Raw genomic sequence first — 17407 nt, 5'->3', positions numbered from 1 at the left:
TTCACACGACTACATTTTTAGCAAGTTTTTATTTCTAGTCAAAAATATATTCACCTTCGTTATTAACAACCTTTTGCCATCTAGTATACAAAACCAATGCTAGAGCGACAAAGGACATTACTTTCCGGTCCCCCTAATATATCGCAATAATTTACATTTACTATTATTATTATGGGGGTATATTGTAAAATAAAAATCGATAATTGTGTATATATTTTTTCAGACGGACGAAAACAGCTTTCTTCTTCGTTTGAAGATAATTGGCGCTTATTCGTTGGCGAAAAAAGACATTTTTGGTGCCAGGTAAGCCTTTTCCTCTATGACATATATATATATATATATATGCTTCAGCCATCTATTTCAATACTTCATTACATTGACCCATAAATGCATGACTTTTATTTATACTTTAAAAAATATTTCATGCAGATAAGTACACTACAATGCAGGGAAAATAGAAAAGAAAAAAAAATGAAGAAAAGAAATGAAATATATGTAATATTTTTTATACCTTTTTATTAAAATATATATATAAATATAAATTAATATATATAATGTTGCAGATGTACAACACTATACATTGACGTTTAAGTGGTATGTTGCAGTTTTTCGTCATAGTCTATAGTCTCGTGTGAAGTTTGTGCTGTTAGCCTTGCGGCTTTTACAGCTTCATCGGTAATGGTTTTTTCGTCATGCATTTATAGTTGTAGGTTAATATGTACTAAAACAGGGGTGTGCAACTAGCGGCCCGTTAAACATGTCTATGCGACCCGCCGAGTATTTCTAAAATTAAATTTATTTTATCGACTTTCTATCATCGATATATTGTTATATAATCAACAATAATAAAATGGCGGTACACGATAAACCGAAAGAATTAAATAATAATATTATCGATCAAAACTGAGTGTTGTAAGTTAAGAAAGTTGCGTATGTATTAACACGTTCCGTGCTACGGCAATTTTTGAGCATTTTCCATTCAGGACGCGTGGGGCGTATACGACCCACAATAAAGTTGTTTAAGACGTATGCTTTACCCTTTTTCAATACTGTAAAGCTATAATTAGCGAGAAAAAGTTATAACATGCATTACGTACATTACATACAGTACATTACATGCGCGTACGTGATGTGAAGTTATCTATATTCGAGCCTTACAGTTCATTTGTTTAAGAGTCCTTTGTTTTTCAATGAGATCTGCAAATGACCTGAACGGAAAGTGCAGCGGGGGTCATATATATATATACAGAATAGTAGAAGGATGCGAAGGATGTACCGGGAAAAGACTTTCTACTCTTTCAACTGGAAAATCTGCCGGAATTACTTTGTAGGGGACGAAATTGATTTGAAAGAATAAATAAAGAATTTACATTCTGTAAACACTTTCACCGTACTTTTTATTGACACTGTTCTGTATATATATACTACTCTCTCTCTCTCTCTATATACAGAATGTATATATAGAGAGAGAGAGAGAGAGAGAGAGAGAGAGAGAAGGGGAGGGAGGGGGAGGGAGAAAGAAGACAGAAATATAATTCCAAGTAAGAATAGATTTCCATACTAGCGAATGGATATCAATTTTTTTTTGCAGCTTTAATTATATATCTCTAGGTTTCCATATGCGAAAAAATTAGTTTTCGTAATTTAGGTCTTAACACTTTAACTTGATAACGATGGTCAGAATTAATGACTAACATTAATCTAGACTTGTAAATATATATGGACATTAATGTCGAGTTAATATTTACTCATCATGGCAATCCTCATAATTGATGAATGTACTAGAATCTATAATTAGATCTATCTTGATCTTTTGTATAATATCATATATGATCTTTGGTAAATACAGTTAATACTTAAGGAAACGTATATTCATTATCATCATCGTATCAGCCGATAGATGATCACTGCATGGCATAGGTCTACTCCAAAGATCACCACGATCACTGGTCTTGCGTTACCCTCGACCTGAACTATGGCGTCCGTCCAACTAGAAGCGGGCCTGCCCTTAGATTAGTCAAGTAATAAAGAGATCCACAAATCACTACTACATCTATCCCCCGCTTTACACGTTTTCGTTTTAACACGGTTCCAAATAAGTTTTTTTTTTGTTTTAATAACCGATTTTATTATCATCTCTCATATTGTAAATATTTCTGCTTCAAACATCGAATCGGCAAAAATAACTTCGAGTGATGAAAGTGAATTCGAATCTTCCATTCCGAAAAAAAGAATGAGAGTAATTTCTGGCATTGATGAAGGATAATAAAACACATTTGGTTTTATTTTTTGTGCTTCCATTTAAATGGTTGAAACACAAGCTACGTGAGGGGTTTTACTTGAACAATTACATCTCAGCAAATCAATTTTTTTATTGTGAGTCGTTCAAATGCGACGATAATACGCGAAGTCGTTACATTGCTGCGTGTTAATGTAATTATATCTACGTCTGGGCGGCAGTGCGTGCGATGGAAATAGATCGAGCAATATAACACGAAGGATTAAGTTGGTTTACTTAGTAGGTGGTAGAATGTTATATTTACTTCTGTCAAATGTAACGAACAGTCTAATATAAAAATTTCGTACTAAGCATACTTTCTTTCGCTTCTCTATTTCTATCTAGATTTATTTTCTTACGTTACTCATTATAAGTTGCTTATATCATCGGAGAACTTGAAATTGAGTATATCTGATCATTCTACTATGTTTATGGAGAAATCTTTTACAGTTGTCGCTGTCAGGTTATGGAATGAGCTACCAGAACTAAATAGATGCGCTAAATAGCTGTCAGTATTTTAAAAAAATGGTAAAAGAGCACATCCTTCGCCTTTAAAATAGGACATTGTAGCATCTCTTAATTATTAGTATATATATATATATATATACTAATAATTTAACATATATATATATATATGTATATATATATATATATATATATATATATATATATATATATATATATATATATATATATATATATGTTAACAATTATGCAGTCGGTACTATAAAAATTCATTTCTGTTTTAAATAAAGAAATCAGTCTACATATTTTATAAAAAATTCCATCAATCCTGACTAACTAAACATCATAAAATAAAAAAAAATAAGAGGAAAATAAACGTGAGTTAATAAAATTGAAAATTAGTTGTTAGCACGACTTATAATATTATTTATTTATCTATGAAATATAAGAACAAGAATTTTTTGTCATCTATTTTTTAAGAGAGAAACAGTGGCATCAAACAATTTTAAGTCGAATTTCAGACAATTATAATTTAGGAGTCATCAAGTTAAAATTGAATAGGTTTCTAAGCGAGCATATAGTATCGTAGACCTCGTCGTAGCTTCACATGAGGCGAGACAGAGGTCAAAATCTTAGTATTTAAAGTATATAAAAAATTTAGAGTTCCATGTTATTTATATATACGCATCGCGGGGGCATATGTCAGAGAATTGAACACTTACCATGACAATTGAAGAAATTTATGATTCTTTGCTGAATGTTATTATGAAATATGAACCATTATATCGTAATTATATCGTCGTTATCGCGTTGTATCGGATCTAAGCGGCGGTATCCCTGCGGCAGAGTGCTGTGACTTGTGATTATAGGCGCGGGTTCAATTCCCAGTATACAATGTTTTATAATTCACACTTTGTGCATTAATTATATAGGATTGCCACAGCTCTTGAACAGCAGCGTCCTCTGCGTACCGTAATACCACACTGCGATCGCTAACTTGCCAAGCGTGGCGATTACGGTATATACCCCATTGGATGAATTTGGGGAGGTCAATAACCTAACCTAACCTAACCTTTTTTTGTTTCGGTAGGGGAAATCTTCTGGTGTTCAAGATGCCCTGCCTCTGGGGGGAGGACAGGAGTATGTGGGATTCCTACCCACTAGCCCCTCCACCCGGTGGTCGCCCTCTGCGCTATACGGGAGACCGCGGTATCTCCCGGTCAGGGATCGCCACGCGGTCTTCCCTCGCGCTGTGCTATTTTCGATAGCCCGTCCCGGGGTATGCGTGTATACGCTACCCCCGAAACTGTCGTGGTGCTATCACGATGGTTCGAGACCACGTCGAACCATCGTCCGCCTCAGAGTCGCCGAAGCTAGTGGGAGTTTAGGGCCCCCACCCTAAACTCCTGCGACTCCGAAGGCCCCGTTTATGGTAGGGGAGCACTATTGACCGGAGGGCCGTTGCGAGGTGCGTCCCTGCGCTGACGGCGTCGTCTCCAAGCGGGATCTGTCCTCTGCCGATCCCGTTCGACCGCCTCCTTCTGGACCATGACGGTCTCACAGAAAGAGACCACGGCCCTCCACGAACCTAACCTTACCTAACAGTGGGTGTATATCACTAAAAAAAATATTTGTAGAAGTAATAACAGAACATTATTATGTCTAATAGATTCAGGCGTCACCTTGCGGAAGTCCATTCTAACTAATAAAGGGATTAATACTACCAAACACCGAGTAAGCTTTTGGCACTAGTCTGTGTAATATTACTCCTGGGGATGCTCCGTGGAGGGGTGAAACACGTGTAGAGTAAATTAACGGCGGTAGTTGTGTTTCGCATTGTTTAACCCACGCACATTTATCAACAGACTGTCGGGCTGTGCACTTCATTGCACGACTACCACTGCATGTGCGGAAGTGGCTATATATTAGTACCTTTCTTAGTTAATAAAAGCAGGTTAAACTAGATAATGTCATAAAACATGAAAAATATGGTAAAAATTTAAAATTAAATTTAGAAGGAAAAATCACATATAAATATACTAATGGCCACTTCATAATATTATTATATGTAATATATTTATAAATTGTTTTTATTAAATTCTATATCACATACTTATAACAGATCGTTTTCTCATTCTTGACTTACCGGACTAGTATTTCTTGCTTTTAATTATCATATTTATTATCTTTTTACAATACTCTGAGGAGATTCGGCGCCTTTCTTCTGCCTGTACCAGCTTGGTAATGTTTCCCTCCTCTATTCTCTCCTGCAACCGAGACTGGCAGTCAATACTCTCTGCGCCAAATAGGGGCACAGGTGGTGATCAGGTGATGAACATAATTAGATGTGAATTTCGTGTATCACAAATTTTATTTTGTTCGTATGAAGTTGGATTTTATAACTTAAGTTTGAAAATTAGCGAATTCATACAATGGCAGTATAATGTTTGCTAACTGGTTGTAAGTTGCACGTGATGCGCTTATGTAATAATAAGCAGCTGTCTAACGTCTTAAGTTGCATATGACGACTAAGCATAAGGTCAAGTTGCCCGCTTAGCAATGAACGCTATTTAAAAATAATTATAACTGTTTGTACTACAGGCTGTTCAGTTGAAAACATTAAAAATTAAAAAGCTTAGGAAAATTTACATTTATAACACATGGGAAATTAATTTTTTTTAATAATTTAATCACCGAGGTGTGTGCCATAGTGGCGTGAGATCTAAACGTATTTATTATAGGTGTATATGTTGTATACATATGTATGTTGGTATATATTGTTTCGTACTGTGGGTTCTGACTCGTAATGAAACACCACTGGTTCACAAGGAGTCCTTTATTCACAAGTCAGATGGTCACCCTACTTTAACACAAAGTGTATTGTCGATTAGTCCAAACTTCGCTTTCAAATCGCTTAAGAAATCACTGTCCAAATAACTTACCGAATAGTCACTTTGTATCACTGATCGTAGATCTTAATTTTATAATTCGTTAAGAGCAGAATTTGGGACTCTATTTCTAATGTAGAGAAATTCCTCTGGAATCGATTTTAGGACTCTATATCTAAAGTAGAGAAATTCCTCTGGAATCGTATTTGGGACTCTATTTCTAATGTAGAGAAATTCCTCTGCAATCGAATTTGGGACTCTATTTCTAATGTAGAAAAATTCCTCTGAAATCGATTTCGGGATTCTATTTCTAATGTAGATAAATTCCTCCGGAATCAAATTTGGGACTCTATTTCAAACGCAGAGAAATTCCTATGGAATCGATTTTGGGACGCTATTTCTAATGTAGAGAAATTCCTCTGGAATCGTTTCTAGGACTCTCTTTCTAATGTAGAGAAATTCTCCTGGAATCGATTTTGGGACTCTATTTCTAATATAGAGAGATTCGATTTTGCGACTATTTGTAATGTAGAGAGATTCCTCTAAAGTCGAGTTTTGGTCTCCGTGAGTCTAAGCTAGAGCTCTGGTGAACAGCGACTTTCCTCGTAGCCTAAGATATCGACTCTATCATCATTCGATGTCCTACGAGTTGTTGACTTGTTTTTCTCGAACAGGACATTGGATGTCTACACTATCTTTGAGTCAACATACTCGTCAAAGTCCAAGGACATATATATGTTATCTCTTGCATAGCTTGCGCTACCTAGTAAATACATTGAGATTGATATATGTCAAAATTACCGAAACTTCTTCGCATACTACCGTAGTGTTGTTCTGGTACAGAAGTTCGCTGAATTTTTTTCTGAAAGACGTCATTCAAAATTAATCTGATTCCATTGGACATACTGCAGTTGATAAACTTGACGATAAATATGTAAACTGCATTAAAGTTTGAGTTCCAATCACGAATAAGTATTTGTAAGCGTATAAATCATATTTTATCCCTTTGTATGTGACCTAACTTTGTCGTCGGCGGCACGTTAAAAGTCTACACGTTGTATTGTATATGGAATATGCAAATTTTTTTCAAGTAACAGCCGCTTATTTACCAGGCCAGGATACGTATCGTGGATTGGAATCCGTCGCCAAGTCTACTTCGACATCCAGGTCTTCGGCTGTGTATGAGAAGCTCTGATGTTCTTCGATCTTTGCAGTCTTCTGCGTCATTACTATTGCATGTTGGTTTGACGTGAACAATTACAGTAACTCCTTGCTGGGATGATAAACTGTAATTTTTGGATTCATATCGTCATCATAACAGCTGATGTTCACTGCAAAGCGCAGATCACCACGATGATCAGTCTTATGCTGCCGGAATTCATCGACTTGACTATGTCGTGCTCCACCTAATAGAGGTTCCAACCAGGCCTCCACCGCCTGGTGGTCGCCTTTCGACCCCAACTGTCATCGGCTGCACATGTTATTTCGTTTTATAATTAAAAAAGTTTAAATATTTTTCACTAATTAGAATTATCTTTTTTCCAGCGATCCCTACGTCCGTGTCGAGCTTCAGAAAACTGATGGAGACGTCACCGTTGAGACCTTCCTCACCAAGACCAAGAAGAAGGTAACGTTACTTATTTTTAAATTTCTTCGCTTGCATACTTCTGAGAAATAGTGGAATTTTGTCTTAAAGGTAATGACAACACGAAGTCCGAAGTAGAAGTGTGAAAACAATATTCAACCAATAAAAATCGTCAGCCAATCACAAGTCGAGCAGTCTTGTATAGCGCTCTCTTTCGCACGATGTATACAAAGAATTATATTTCTGTGGGATTCCCCTTTTCTAAGCGACGCTGATGGCGTAATGTAGCTTCTACTAGAGCAATTTCAGCTTTGTCGTCATCACTGAAATAATTTTGGAGATAATTACAAAATTTTTGAGAATCTTCTTATGTTAGACTTTGTAACAATGTTTTGAGCCTTGCGATCCTAGATCTCGGGTTCGATTCCGGGGATACTATGTTACATATATTTCATTCTTTTGTGCATCAAATTATAAAGGATTGCCACTGTTGATAAATAAGTTTCCAGAAGATGTGGCCATACTGCGATTGCCAACCCGCCTACCAAGCGAGGCGATTATGGCATATCCCTCTATAGATAACTTTTCGGAAGGCTTATGCCTTTCAAAGAACGTCTAGGGACTGTCTTGATAGATCCAAACGCTCCGGCGGTTCAAGAGACAACTCTATCTGTGCTAATTGTGCATAGTTATTTATACCCACTAAAACAAAAATATCTAAGTAAGATAAGGACCAAAATTCAGTCACTTCCGTAAATGCAGTCGTAGTCGTGCAACATGCATGTGCAAAACAACAGTGACTGCATGTGCGGAAGTGGCTAAATATTGGTCCTTTTTTACTTAGAATGGACTTCCGCAAAATAACGTTTGTTTCCATTAAACAAATATCTGTCTACCCTCAACAAAAAAAATTTACAAATCGGGCAGCTATGTATTTTAACACGTTCCGTGCCGCGACAATTTTTGAAGTTTTCCATTCAGGACGCGTGGGGTGTATACGACCCACACTTTAAAAATTAAAAGTAGTCGTTAAGGACGAACGCTTTATACTTTATCAAAACTGCAAAGCTATAATTAGCGGGAAAAAGTTATAAATTTTAATATGCATTACGTACGCGCGTACGTGATGTGAATTTATCTATATTTGAGGTTACAATTCATTTTTAAGAATCATTTGTTTTCCAATGAGAATTGCAAATGGCCTGAACGGAAAGTGCAACGGGGGTCGTATACGCCCCACATGGCGTGGAATACACATTCCAAAAAATCACTTGATATATATTACTTGATTTGATGGTTTATTTCTTGAAAAAAAATTTTACCATAGACCATTATTCGTAAGTTTTGTTGTAGCAAAACTTAAGTAAGGAATAGTTTGGTAAGGGTTTCGAAGAATACAAAAGATCCTTCGAAACATTTTTGGTGGAAGAATAATCACCGAAATGATGTCGGTGACGTCATAGTTGATTAAGAAAAGGACCAATATTTAGCCAGTCAGAGTCACAGACTCTGTGTTTGGCACTAATCGGTGTAACATAACTCCTGAGGATGCCCCGTGGTGGGGTGAAATACGTGTTGAATGATTTGACGGTGGCAGTTGTTTAGTTCGCATTGTTTGCCGCATTTGTGCATTTGTCAGCGGGTTGGTGGGTTGTGCACTTTGTTGCACGACTACCACTGCATTTGCGGAAGTGGCTAAATATTGGTCCTTTTCTTATTTAGGATAGACTTCCGCAAGGTAACGCCTGATTCCATTAAATATGTCATAGTTGATGACACTATTCTTTTTAAAACACTCCTAGTTCCTCCAATCTACGTCGATTCATCATCAACATAATATTGACTTGATATACCACTGTCATATAGTGTTATTAATGAAATATATTCTTCTCACGATGTGGTTATCGCCTTTGTGAAAGGGAAAATTGTAATATCCAACTAATTAACTTAAAGAAAGACATGAAAACCTTCAACAGAATTACATTGTCGGGTTTTTATTTATAGCATCGCAACAGAGAGGAAAACTTTATAAAATACGCCATTCAATGTTCATGAGTGTTTTCTTTCTTTTATATTTCTTTTAGTATAAATTTGTGTCTTCCGCAATTTCTCGCAATGTTTATGATTTCAGTCTTCCGTCTAACACACACACACACACGCACGCATACATGGTCGCACGGTCGCACGCTCGCACGCACGCACACGCGCACGCGCACACGCGCACACGCACATACGCACACGCACACACGCACACATGCACACACGCACACACGCACACGCACATACGCACACGCGCACACGCACACACACATATAGATTTAATATAAAGAAACGGAAGGTGTAAGATACCCTGTGGAACTTTATTATATATGCGTACACACAGCCGTGAAGGATTTGTTAGCATTTTGAAGACGAAGTTAAGTCGTTGTTGTAGTGTTGGTTCTTTATTTTATTTCTTGTATTTATCATGTGTCTGTCACTATTTTTCATATAAGATTATAAAGATAATTTGACGTTGTGTTGGTTCGAATCTTAAAGGCGTCGTCGAGTTTTGAAAATGTCTTGTTTATTTGCAACTGATACACGCCCACTGAGAGGTATATGCCTCCTCCAAAGATCGCCACGATGGCCGATCCTGTGCTGCCAGCATCCAGAAACTTCCCGCTACCTCAACTATGTCATCCATCCATCTAGTAGTGGGCATACCATCGTAGCGTCTACCGTCTCATGGTAGAAGAATCCGTACATATGTAAATTGTATCTAATATATTATTATTTTCATTTACAGACTTTGAATCCGGTATGGAATCAGGAGTTCGTATTCAGGGTGAGTATATCTTTCAAATGTCTTGCTATAAAAATAGAGATCACTTCATGTCTGACCACAACACGGTATTTTGGCCATATTTTTGGTCGCAGATCACAATAACTAAGAATGCTTGATAGTGACTGGGAAAGAGGCAGAAGTCCACGGTTGTACAAGTGCAAGTACAAGTACAATGTACAGGATGATGAAAAATATATGTAAGCGAGGAAAAGTATTCCCCTGCTCCAAACATGGCAGGGAGGGGACAAAAATAGAGGATGATTGTTTATAAGTGTAAAGCAGGAGTAAATCCATAGCTTTACTTCTTTTTTAAGCTGATAGATGCCCACTGCATAGGCCAACCCTAAATATATATATGGGGGGATGTACCATAATCGCCACTTGTCAGGCGGGTTGGATAGCATTATGGTGTTATGGTACGCAGAGGGCGTTGGGGTCAGTCATTTGTTTATGAGCAGTGGCAATCCTAAATGATTAATGCGCAAATTGTGAATTATATACGATTGTATCACCGAAAATCGAATCCGTGATCTACTATGGCCTGCAGCATTGAATAGAAAAAAAAATGTGTTATATCTATTTACAATCCTCGGGTCTATTATACAACTTATTAGTAATATTTTTCTATCGATAGTTCTCGAACTTTCTTTTTGAAAGAATGTCGATTTGCAGATTAGTAATTCCTGTGGATAGTTTATTCTAAAGCAAGAACACTTTCTAGGAAAGGAAGATTGATCGAACTAATGATCAGGACAAAGTGGTGATGGAGGCAGCGGGGGGGGGGGGGGGGGGGTAAATAGGGGGTTTCTCTCATAATAGATATATATTTCTATAAACAGTAGTATTTCTCATACAGGCGCATATAAAAGATATATAGAAAGAACTCTGGCGCCAAATAAATACTTTATTACGTATAATGGAATTTACGGTTGCTTTTATGACCCGTAACTAGATCTACGTTCCGTTACGTCATTCCGTAACGATGTATTGGAACGTTTTTATTACTATTAACCCTTAATTAGGCGCATTGAGAAAATCACTCAATTAGGCGCATGGGGTCTTAAATGACCCCAAAAAAATATTGAGAAAAGAGTATCAAAAAGGAATAAAACTTAATGGATTTCTTTAGTAATTAATAAAGTACTTTAATATACTTAACTTTAAGAAACAAATACTTACTATGACATTAAAAATATTAAAAAAAAAACAAAAACAGTAAACCTCACTTTAAACTAATTTTTTTGGCATAGCCAAGATCAACTTAAGAAATAAAGTTTATTCAGCCTCATCAGCGGAATCTTCTGTTCTGCATCCGACGCAGTAAATCCTTGAGTGTTGCTGACAAATAAATTTACGACACTTGAAACATTTTGGTAGCACTTTTTTGTCGTCCTTTCTAGGACATGATGAACAGCGCCCGCGCTTAGTTTTCGATTGATAAACCGCCTTGTTCACATTATAAACTTCATGGAGCCGTCTTTTTGTTGTCGCTGGTACAGCACGTAGTTGTATGCAACGTTTTTGATGATCTTCCACATGTGCCGCAGCTATTTTCTTCAAGAAAATCCGTCTTGTATATGTCAAAGTCTTCTCAGTATTCGCTTTGTGTATGACAAATGGGTTGATTCCAGATATGTTTATACTCCAGGTAAATGTAAAATAATATTTTGTGCTCGGATCCTTACTGCGTTCGTTGGTGGTACTTTAACCATTTCACTTTCGGGCCATTTCTCTGAGTATGTCGAGATAAAAAATAATTATCTTCCGTCGATACAGGGATGTCTTGGATATGTTCAGACTCCTTAATTTCGCTTTCTGAATTATGAGCACTATCAATGACAGCATCGTTTAAAGTTTCGTCTTGCGAATCCGAACCAGCAACATCTTGCTCTTCATCAAGCACTTCATCCAGCCATTGCAATATTAGTTTGTCGTTAGGCATTTCAATTCAAAAAAAAAGAAAAAGCATAGAAAAAAACTCAAAAATACATAAAGAAATCATACCGTATCAAAATACACACATACAAAGATAAACAGTAAACAATATACTAATATAAACACAAAAAAAATCACAAAAGTAAAAACTTACCTTTGCCAAAAAATGGAACGTAACTGGGCGCATGGGGTCAGCTCTCTAAGGGACAGCGATGTGTGTGCAAGAGTTAATGTTCTGGATGCGATTAATTTGCGTACCCCGGGGGGAGTGAGGAAGCTAGAAAGAGCGTTAGTACGCTCTGAAGACTGTAAGCCATTATTTTTTGAATTTTAAGCGGCCCTGACCCCATGCGCCTAATTAAGGGTTAACTTTGCTTTTAAAGTTTACAGTTATTTGTTGATCATTATTGATATTGCTAGTTGAAGCAATATATAGCCGAAGATCGGCACAGATGTAACATATTGTGGGACAAACTTTCTTAAGATGCCACAAGTATTAGTAGACCGTGTGATACAGTGAGAGTAGGGGATATGTAACTGTCCTCGTTCTACGGTTGAACTGGTGATGATGATCAAGAAATAGTTATACCCCCCCACTGGGTGCAAGGACCCGAAAAGTCGCTAAACGCAGTTAGAGTAAGACCGCTTTTTGTGGTGATCGTTGGCGGAGAATTATCTCTGGAAATAGACATTCTTTGTATGGCATTATGATGAAATCATTCATAAGTAAATATGTCTGAAGAGTGGCGACCAGGAGCTGGTAGACGCGACGCAGGAATGATCATCGTGATGATGTTTAGAGTTGGCTTATGCCTTGTAGTCGGCGTCTGTTCGAAATTATTGTCTTATTATTAAGAATAGTTCTCCATGAAATTTATAGATGGCGCCAGTTGTCTTTTAAATCGCGCTATCGTATTCCGTTTATCATTTTGTTAACCTCGCCAAAAGTTATAGATTATTGAGAGTTAATAAATAAATTTTCTTCTTCTTTTCGAATGTGAAGCGATAGTGTGATTGGATGACATGACCATGAAATATTATGCAGGTAAAGCCGCAGGAGCAGAAGCTGCTGATTCAGGTGTTCGATGAGAACCGGCTGACGAGGGATGACTTCCTCGGCATGGTGGAGATTCCTCTCGCCGGTGCTCCTACAGAGTCTGCAGCGGCGCCAAGACCTCCCCCCGCTAAGTACCCCCTGCGTCCTCGAAGGTCTGTGTAAGTAGTGACTTGTGCATGCGATGCCTTTTTTTTTCTTGAGTTTTCTAGATTCTGTAGCTCGTTGCGTGTTGGATGTTAAGTGTGAGTATACTTTATTGACTTTTACTATTTAATTTGAAACCTTATAACATACAGGGTGTTTAGTTATAGCTATAGAAGCATTAAAAGGGTGAATTTATGACTAATTTGCTATCCAATTATGATACTCGATATTCAAAAACCAGTAGCTTAAAGAACAATAAATAACTATTAAAGTATAGGAAGAAAAAGCGTTTAAAAATTGGAATTAATATATATTTAAATTTAGTATTACTTATCTGTCTGCAGACTATATTTAGTTATTAGGTCTGTCGCATTCAATTGGAAAAAAATATTAATGTAATATATTTCAGAGTGATGTTCTTATACAGAGTGTTTGGAAATAGGTAAAATAGCTTCAAGGTGTTGCCGACTAACAAGATATATATTCACCGGTTTAAAACTTATACACTTATAAGAAATAATACTGTAAAACTTTGTATATACATATAGTGCAGTCAACATTACGACATATATATATATATATATATATATATATATATATATATATGTTATGTTACAACACAAGGTATCGGAAAAGAGAGAAAATGGAATGGAAGAGTAAGACAGATGAAATGTGGAAAGTAAGGAAATTAATGAAAGATCTTCCGATGCATAGAAAAAAACGCGAAAATAAATAAAAGTCCCTATCCCAAACTCGTTAGGGGTACGAGAGGCCCCCAAGGGGGGGGGGGTCATAAACAAAAGGTACAGCTAGTTTGAGCCAAAAACCTGCCACAAAATTATCAGCCACAAAGTTCTCTGAAGGAATGCCGTACCGTTGAAAATGGAGACATGAATATGTAATGACTTCAATTCCTCTTTTTTTGACATGGGGGGGGGGGTGATTTTCAGAATGTTCAAGATGGCCTCTGGGGGGAGGACAGGTTTATGTAGGATTCTTACCCAATAACCCCACCCCCCAGTGATCGCCTTTGTCTTATACGGAGGACCGCGGTATCTCCCGGTCAGGAATCGCCACGCGGCCTTCTCTTGCGCTGTGCTATTTTAGATACCTAGATAGATTGAGTTCAACCCCTATTTTTTTGGTTTGGGGTGGGGGGAATCTTCCGAATGTTCAAGATGACCTGGGTGAAGGACAGGGTTAAGTGGGATTCAAACCCACTAAACTCCCCCGGGTGATCGCCTTTTGTGCTATTTCTGCTGGTTAGGCATCGCCACGCGGTCTTCCCTATATAGTTCACGTTACCTCAGAAATCCCCGTAGTGCTATAGAGGAGATATATATGTGTATCTTCAACCACTCCTGTGCCACGTTTGATCAATTAGTCGTGTAACATCCTGTATAAGTGGACATATTTATTTCGTATCGTATATTCAGAAAGATCAATCGATTACCTAAAATATAAATCTAAAACATGTCGATATTTTTTCATTATATCATTAAAGGGAAAGCAGTTTATATAAGATCACATCGGAACATACCAGCATTATGCTATTGAAGATAGATTTACTGTAAGTTCATATGTCGTGCATGCGTTTGTATATGGCAGTGTGCACATTTATTAGATGTAGATATGAAATCTTTATTATTTCAATTGTTATTTGCGCTTGTGTTTAATGCTTTCGTTCGATCGTTTTGTTTTTCCGTGTGATGCACCTATAGATGATATATATGTTATGAATAGAATCTAGAGCATGGTTGCACAGACTTATTGAGACTAGGGGCCACTCGGGCAAATCATGAACTGATGGCGGGCCGGCCGCCAGAAGTATAGGTAAATTTTTTTTTGGTTTTATACTGGAATAGAATTCGATATTTTTCGAATGTACGAGAGTATTATTTTTGCTGCCGGCGGGCCACCAGTATTCGACCGGCGGGCCGCGGTCTGTGAATCCATGTCCTAGAGATTTGATGTTCGAATATTCTGGAAAGTTCTTTTAGAAACAATCATTCGTATTGGCATGTTAGAATAAACTATACGTAAAATAGTTAAATTAGTCAATTTATTTATAATAAACTTAATAGATTCTTAGTAATATGATATACAGGTGTAATTATCCGAATATCTGATCTTAAGAAATATCGTAATTGTAAAATAAATGCCTATAAGTAAATGAATCTTTCACACAAGTAAAGGTAGTTGCGGTACAGTGTTTTATTATCAGTTTTAATTTATATATATTTTATATGATTAAAAATATATCATTGGGTCGATTGATTGTTTACCTTTTATTTATGTCTTCCAAGTGTTGTTTAATTAATTTTAACTTACATGTTTAATATGAGCGTATGTAAAATTAAAAATCAAAATATTATTTATTTGAATAGGCTGTTACAAGCATTTTTGATTCGTTGATAAACATAAAATGTCGGTTTTGTTAATCTTTAGCAAGCTACCACTGGTTCGGAAGGCAATTCTTCAACAGAACTTTTAATTGTTGGATAGAATTGTTTTAAATCATATCTGAAGATATTTGTGGAATTCCTGTAACGTATTGGTTTATGATTATAATGCTTAACATTTATTAGATTGTTTACTAAAAGTGAAGTATCAAGACTAACAAATATATATTTGCAGTGCCAGGTCTAGAGTGCGTGGTCATATAGAAGTATACGCGGCGCTGGTCAGCAGAGTGGGGGAGACGGAAGATGAGAGTGAGCCGATTGCAGCCCCCGCCGCTCCCGATGGCTGGGAGATGGTTGAACCAGAGTCTCAAACTGGAACTGTACAACCGGTAAGGAAAATTTATTTAATTTCGCTTGAGGCTTTTGCACGTGAATTTTAACACTATATTCAATAACTATTGTCATATAAGTCATGGGTATATTAACATGTTGATTTACAACCACGAGATAATTCGTAGATTGCGTTCTTTTCTAGGACCCTAAATACTAGTTATTTTGTCCTGTGTTTACTTGCAATTTATGAAATATATCAGTGCTAATATCGATAGACGAAAAAAAAAGAAAGGTAGAACAGTGATATATAGCAATAATTAGCAAATTTTTTTGGTAAATAAGTATATACTAAGAAAATAAATGTGATAAATTAGATCTGTGATATTTGAGGAAAGAGACATGGGAAGTGGGGCGATGAATGAACGGTAATAAATAAGGAAAAGTAAGACAGAAATTGTACAATGTAAGAAGAAAGATGTCTATCACTCTGCATTAACCGTTTTCTGATCCTCTAAGACAACTGTCGCGTAATGACCTGTCTTTCCGAAGAACGAGGCCACCATCTTTTTTCCAACACTTCGACCTCTCTTCACTTTAGTTGGCAACTCTTCGGAAGGAAACACCCACTGAGCAGACTGTCTTTTGGTTTCCGGATCATAACAGTAAATCCAGCTTTCGTCACCCGTTAGTATGTCGAACACAGCATTTGAGTCACCTCCGTTAAATTTTTGGAACATTTCTCGGCACCAATCAACACGACGGAGTTTTTGAGCCTCGGTCAAATTATGCGGTATCCAGCGGGCACAAAGCTTCCTGACCGCTAAATGTTCATGGAGGATTTTGTGCACTTGACTCATACCTATGCCTAGACTTGTCCGAATCTGCTGATAGGTCACTCTTTTGTCAGTCTCTATCATACGCCGCACAACACTGATATTGTCTTCAGTCGTCGCTGTAGAAGGCCGTCCCTCACGCAAATCATCGGTGAGATTAGTTCGACCACGTTTGAATTCATTAAACCAGTTGTAAACTGTGGCACGAGATGGGGCTTCATCGTGAAAAGCCAATCGAAGTCTATCATAACTTTCTTGTTGACTTATATGACATCGAAAGTCATAAAAAATCATTGCACGAAAATTTTCTCGGCTTAAATTCATTCTGACGTGCACAGACAATTTTCAATTTGCCGCCAAATCGTAAAACAAATGACAAATGAATGAAATGTATACTCAATATTATTGGTAAAGAGTTCTATTTTCAAAATTTAAACTTATTTTTTTAATATAATGCTTTTAAGTTGCCAGTTCTAAAAACTTTCAGTTTGGCCCTCGTATAAATAAAAAGAGTTTTCGTAATTTGGAGTAATCGAATTTACGTATATTTAATTATCTGTCCTTGCAGACTTTGGACTGACAAAAGTTATTGGCCAGTCGCATTAGAATTAAAAAAAATTGACTTGCAAGAAAAAAAATCAGTTGATAAAAATACAT

The 17407-nt window shown here is 36.8% G+C and overlaps 1 protein-coding gene across 5 annotated transcripts in view; it reads left to right on the top strand.

The window, feature by feature from the left end:
• Positions 1 to 17407, top strand: part of Nedd4 (E3 ubiquitin-protein ligase Nedd4) — a 52324-nt gene that overhangs the window by 9719 nt on the left and 25198 nt on the right. For 4 of the 5 annotated variants that reach the window (XM_068764649.1, XM_068764651.1, XM_068764647.1 and 1 more), the window contains 5 exons: positions 224 to 303; positions 7177 to 7258; positions 10005 to 10043; positions 13024 to 13193; positions 15817 to 15973. In XM_068764649.1, coding sequence (XP_068620750.1) covers positions 224 to 303; positions 7177 to 7258; positions 10005 to 10043; positions 13024 to 13193; positions 15817 to 15973 — 528 coding nt within the window. The remainder of the gene's footprint in view (positions 1 to 223; positions 304 to 7176; positions 7259 to 10004; positions 10044 to 13023; positions 13194 to 15816; positions 15974 to 17407) is intronic. The other variant, XM_068764648.1, reaches the window with a different exon arrangement.

The sequence above is a fragment of the Battus philenor genome, unplaced genomic scaffold, assembly GCF_028537555.1.
Source record: "Battus philenor isolate CCGP_79_NKW_IND1 unplaced genomic scaffold, ilBatPhil1.0.hap1 SCAF_19, whole genome shotgun sequence".
NCBI lineage: Eukaryota > Metazoa > Arthropoda > Insecta > Lepidoptera > Papilionidae > Battus > Battus philenor.
The sequence above is the reverse complement of the archived record's forward strand: the minus strand, read 5'-3'. Positions and strand labels throughout refer to the sequence as shown.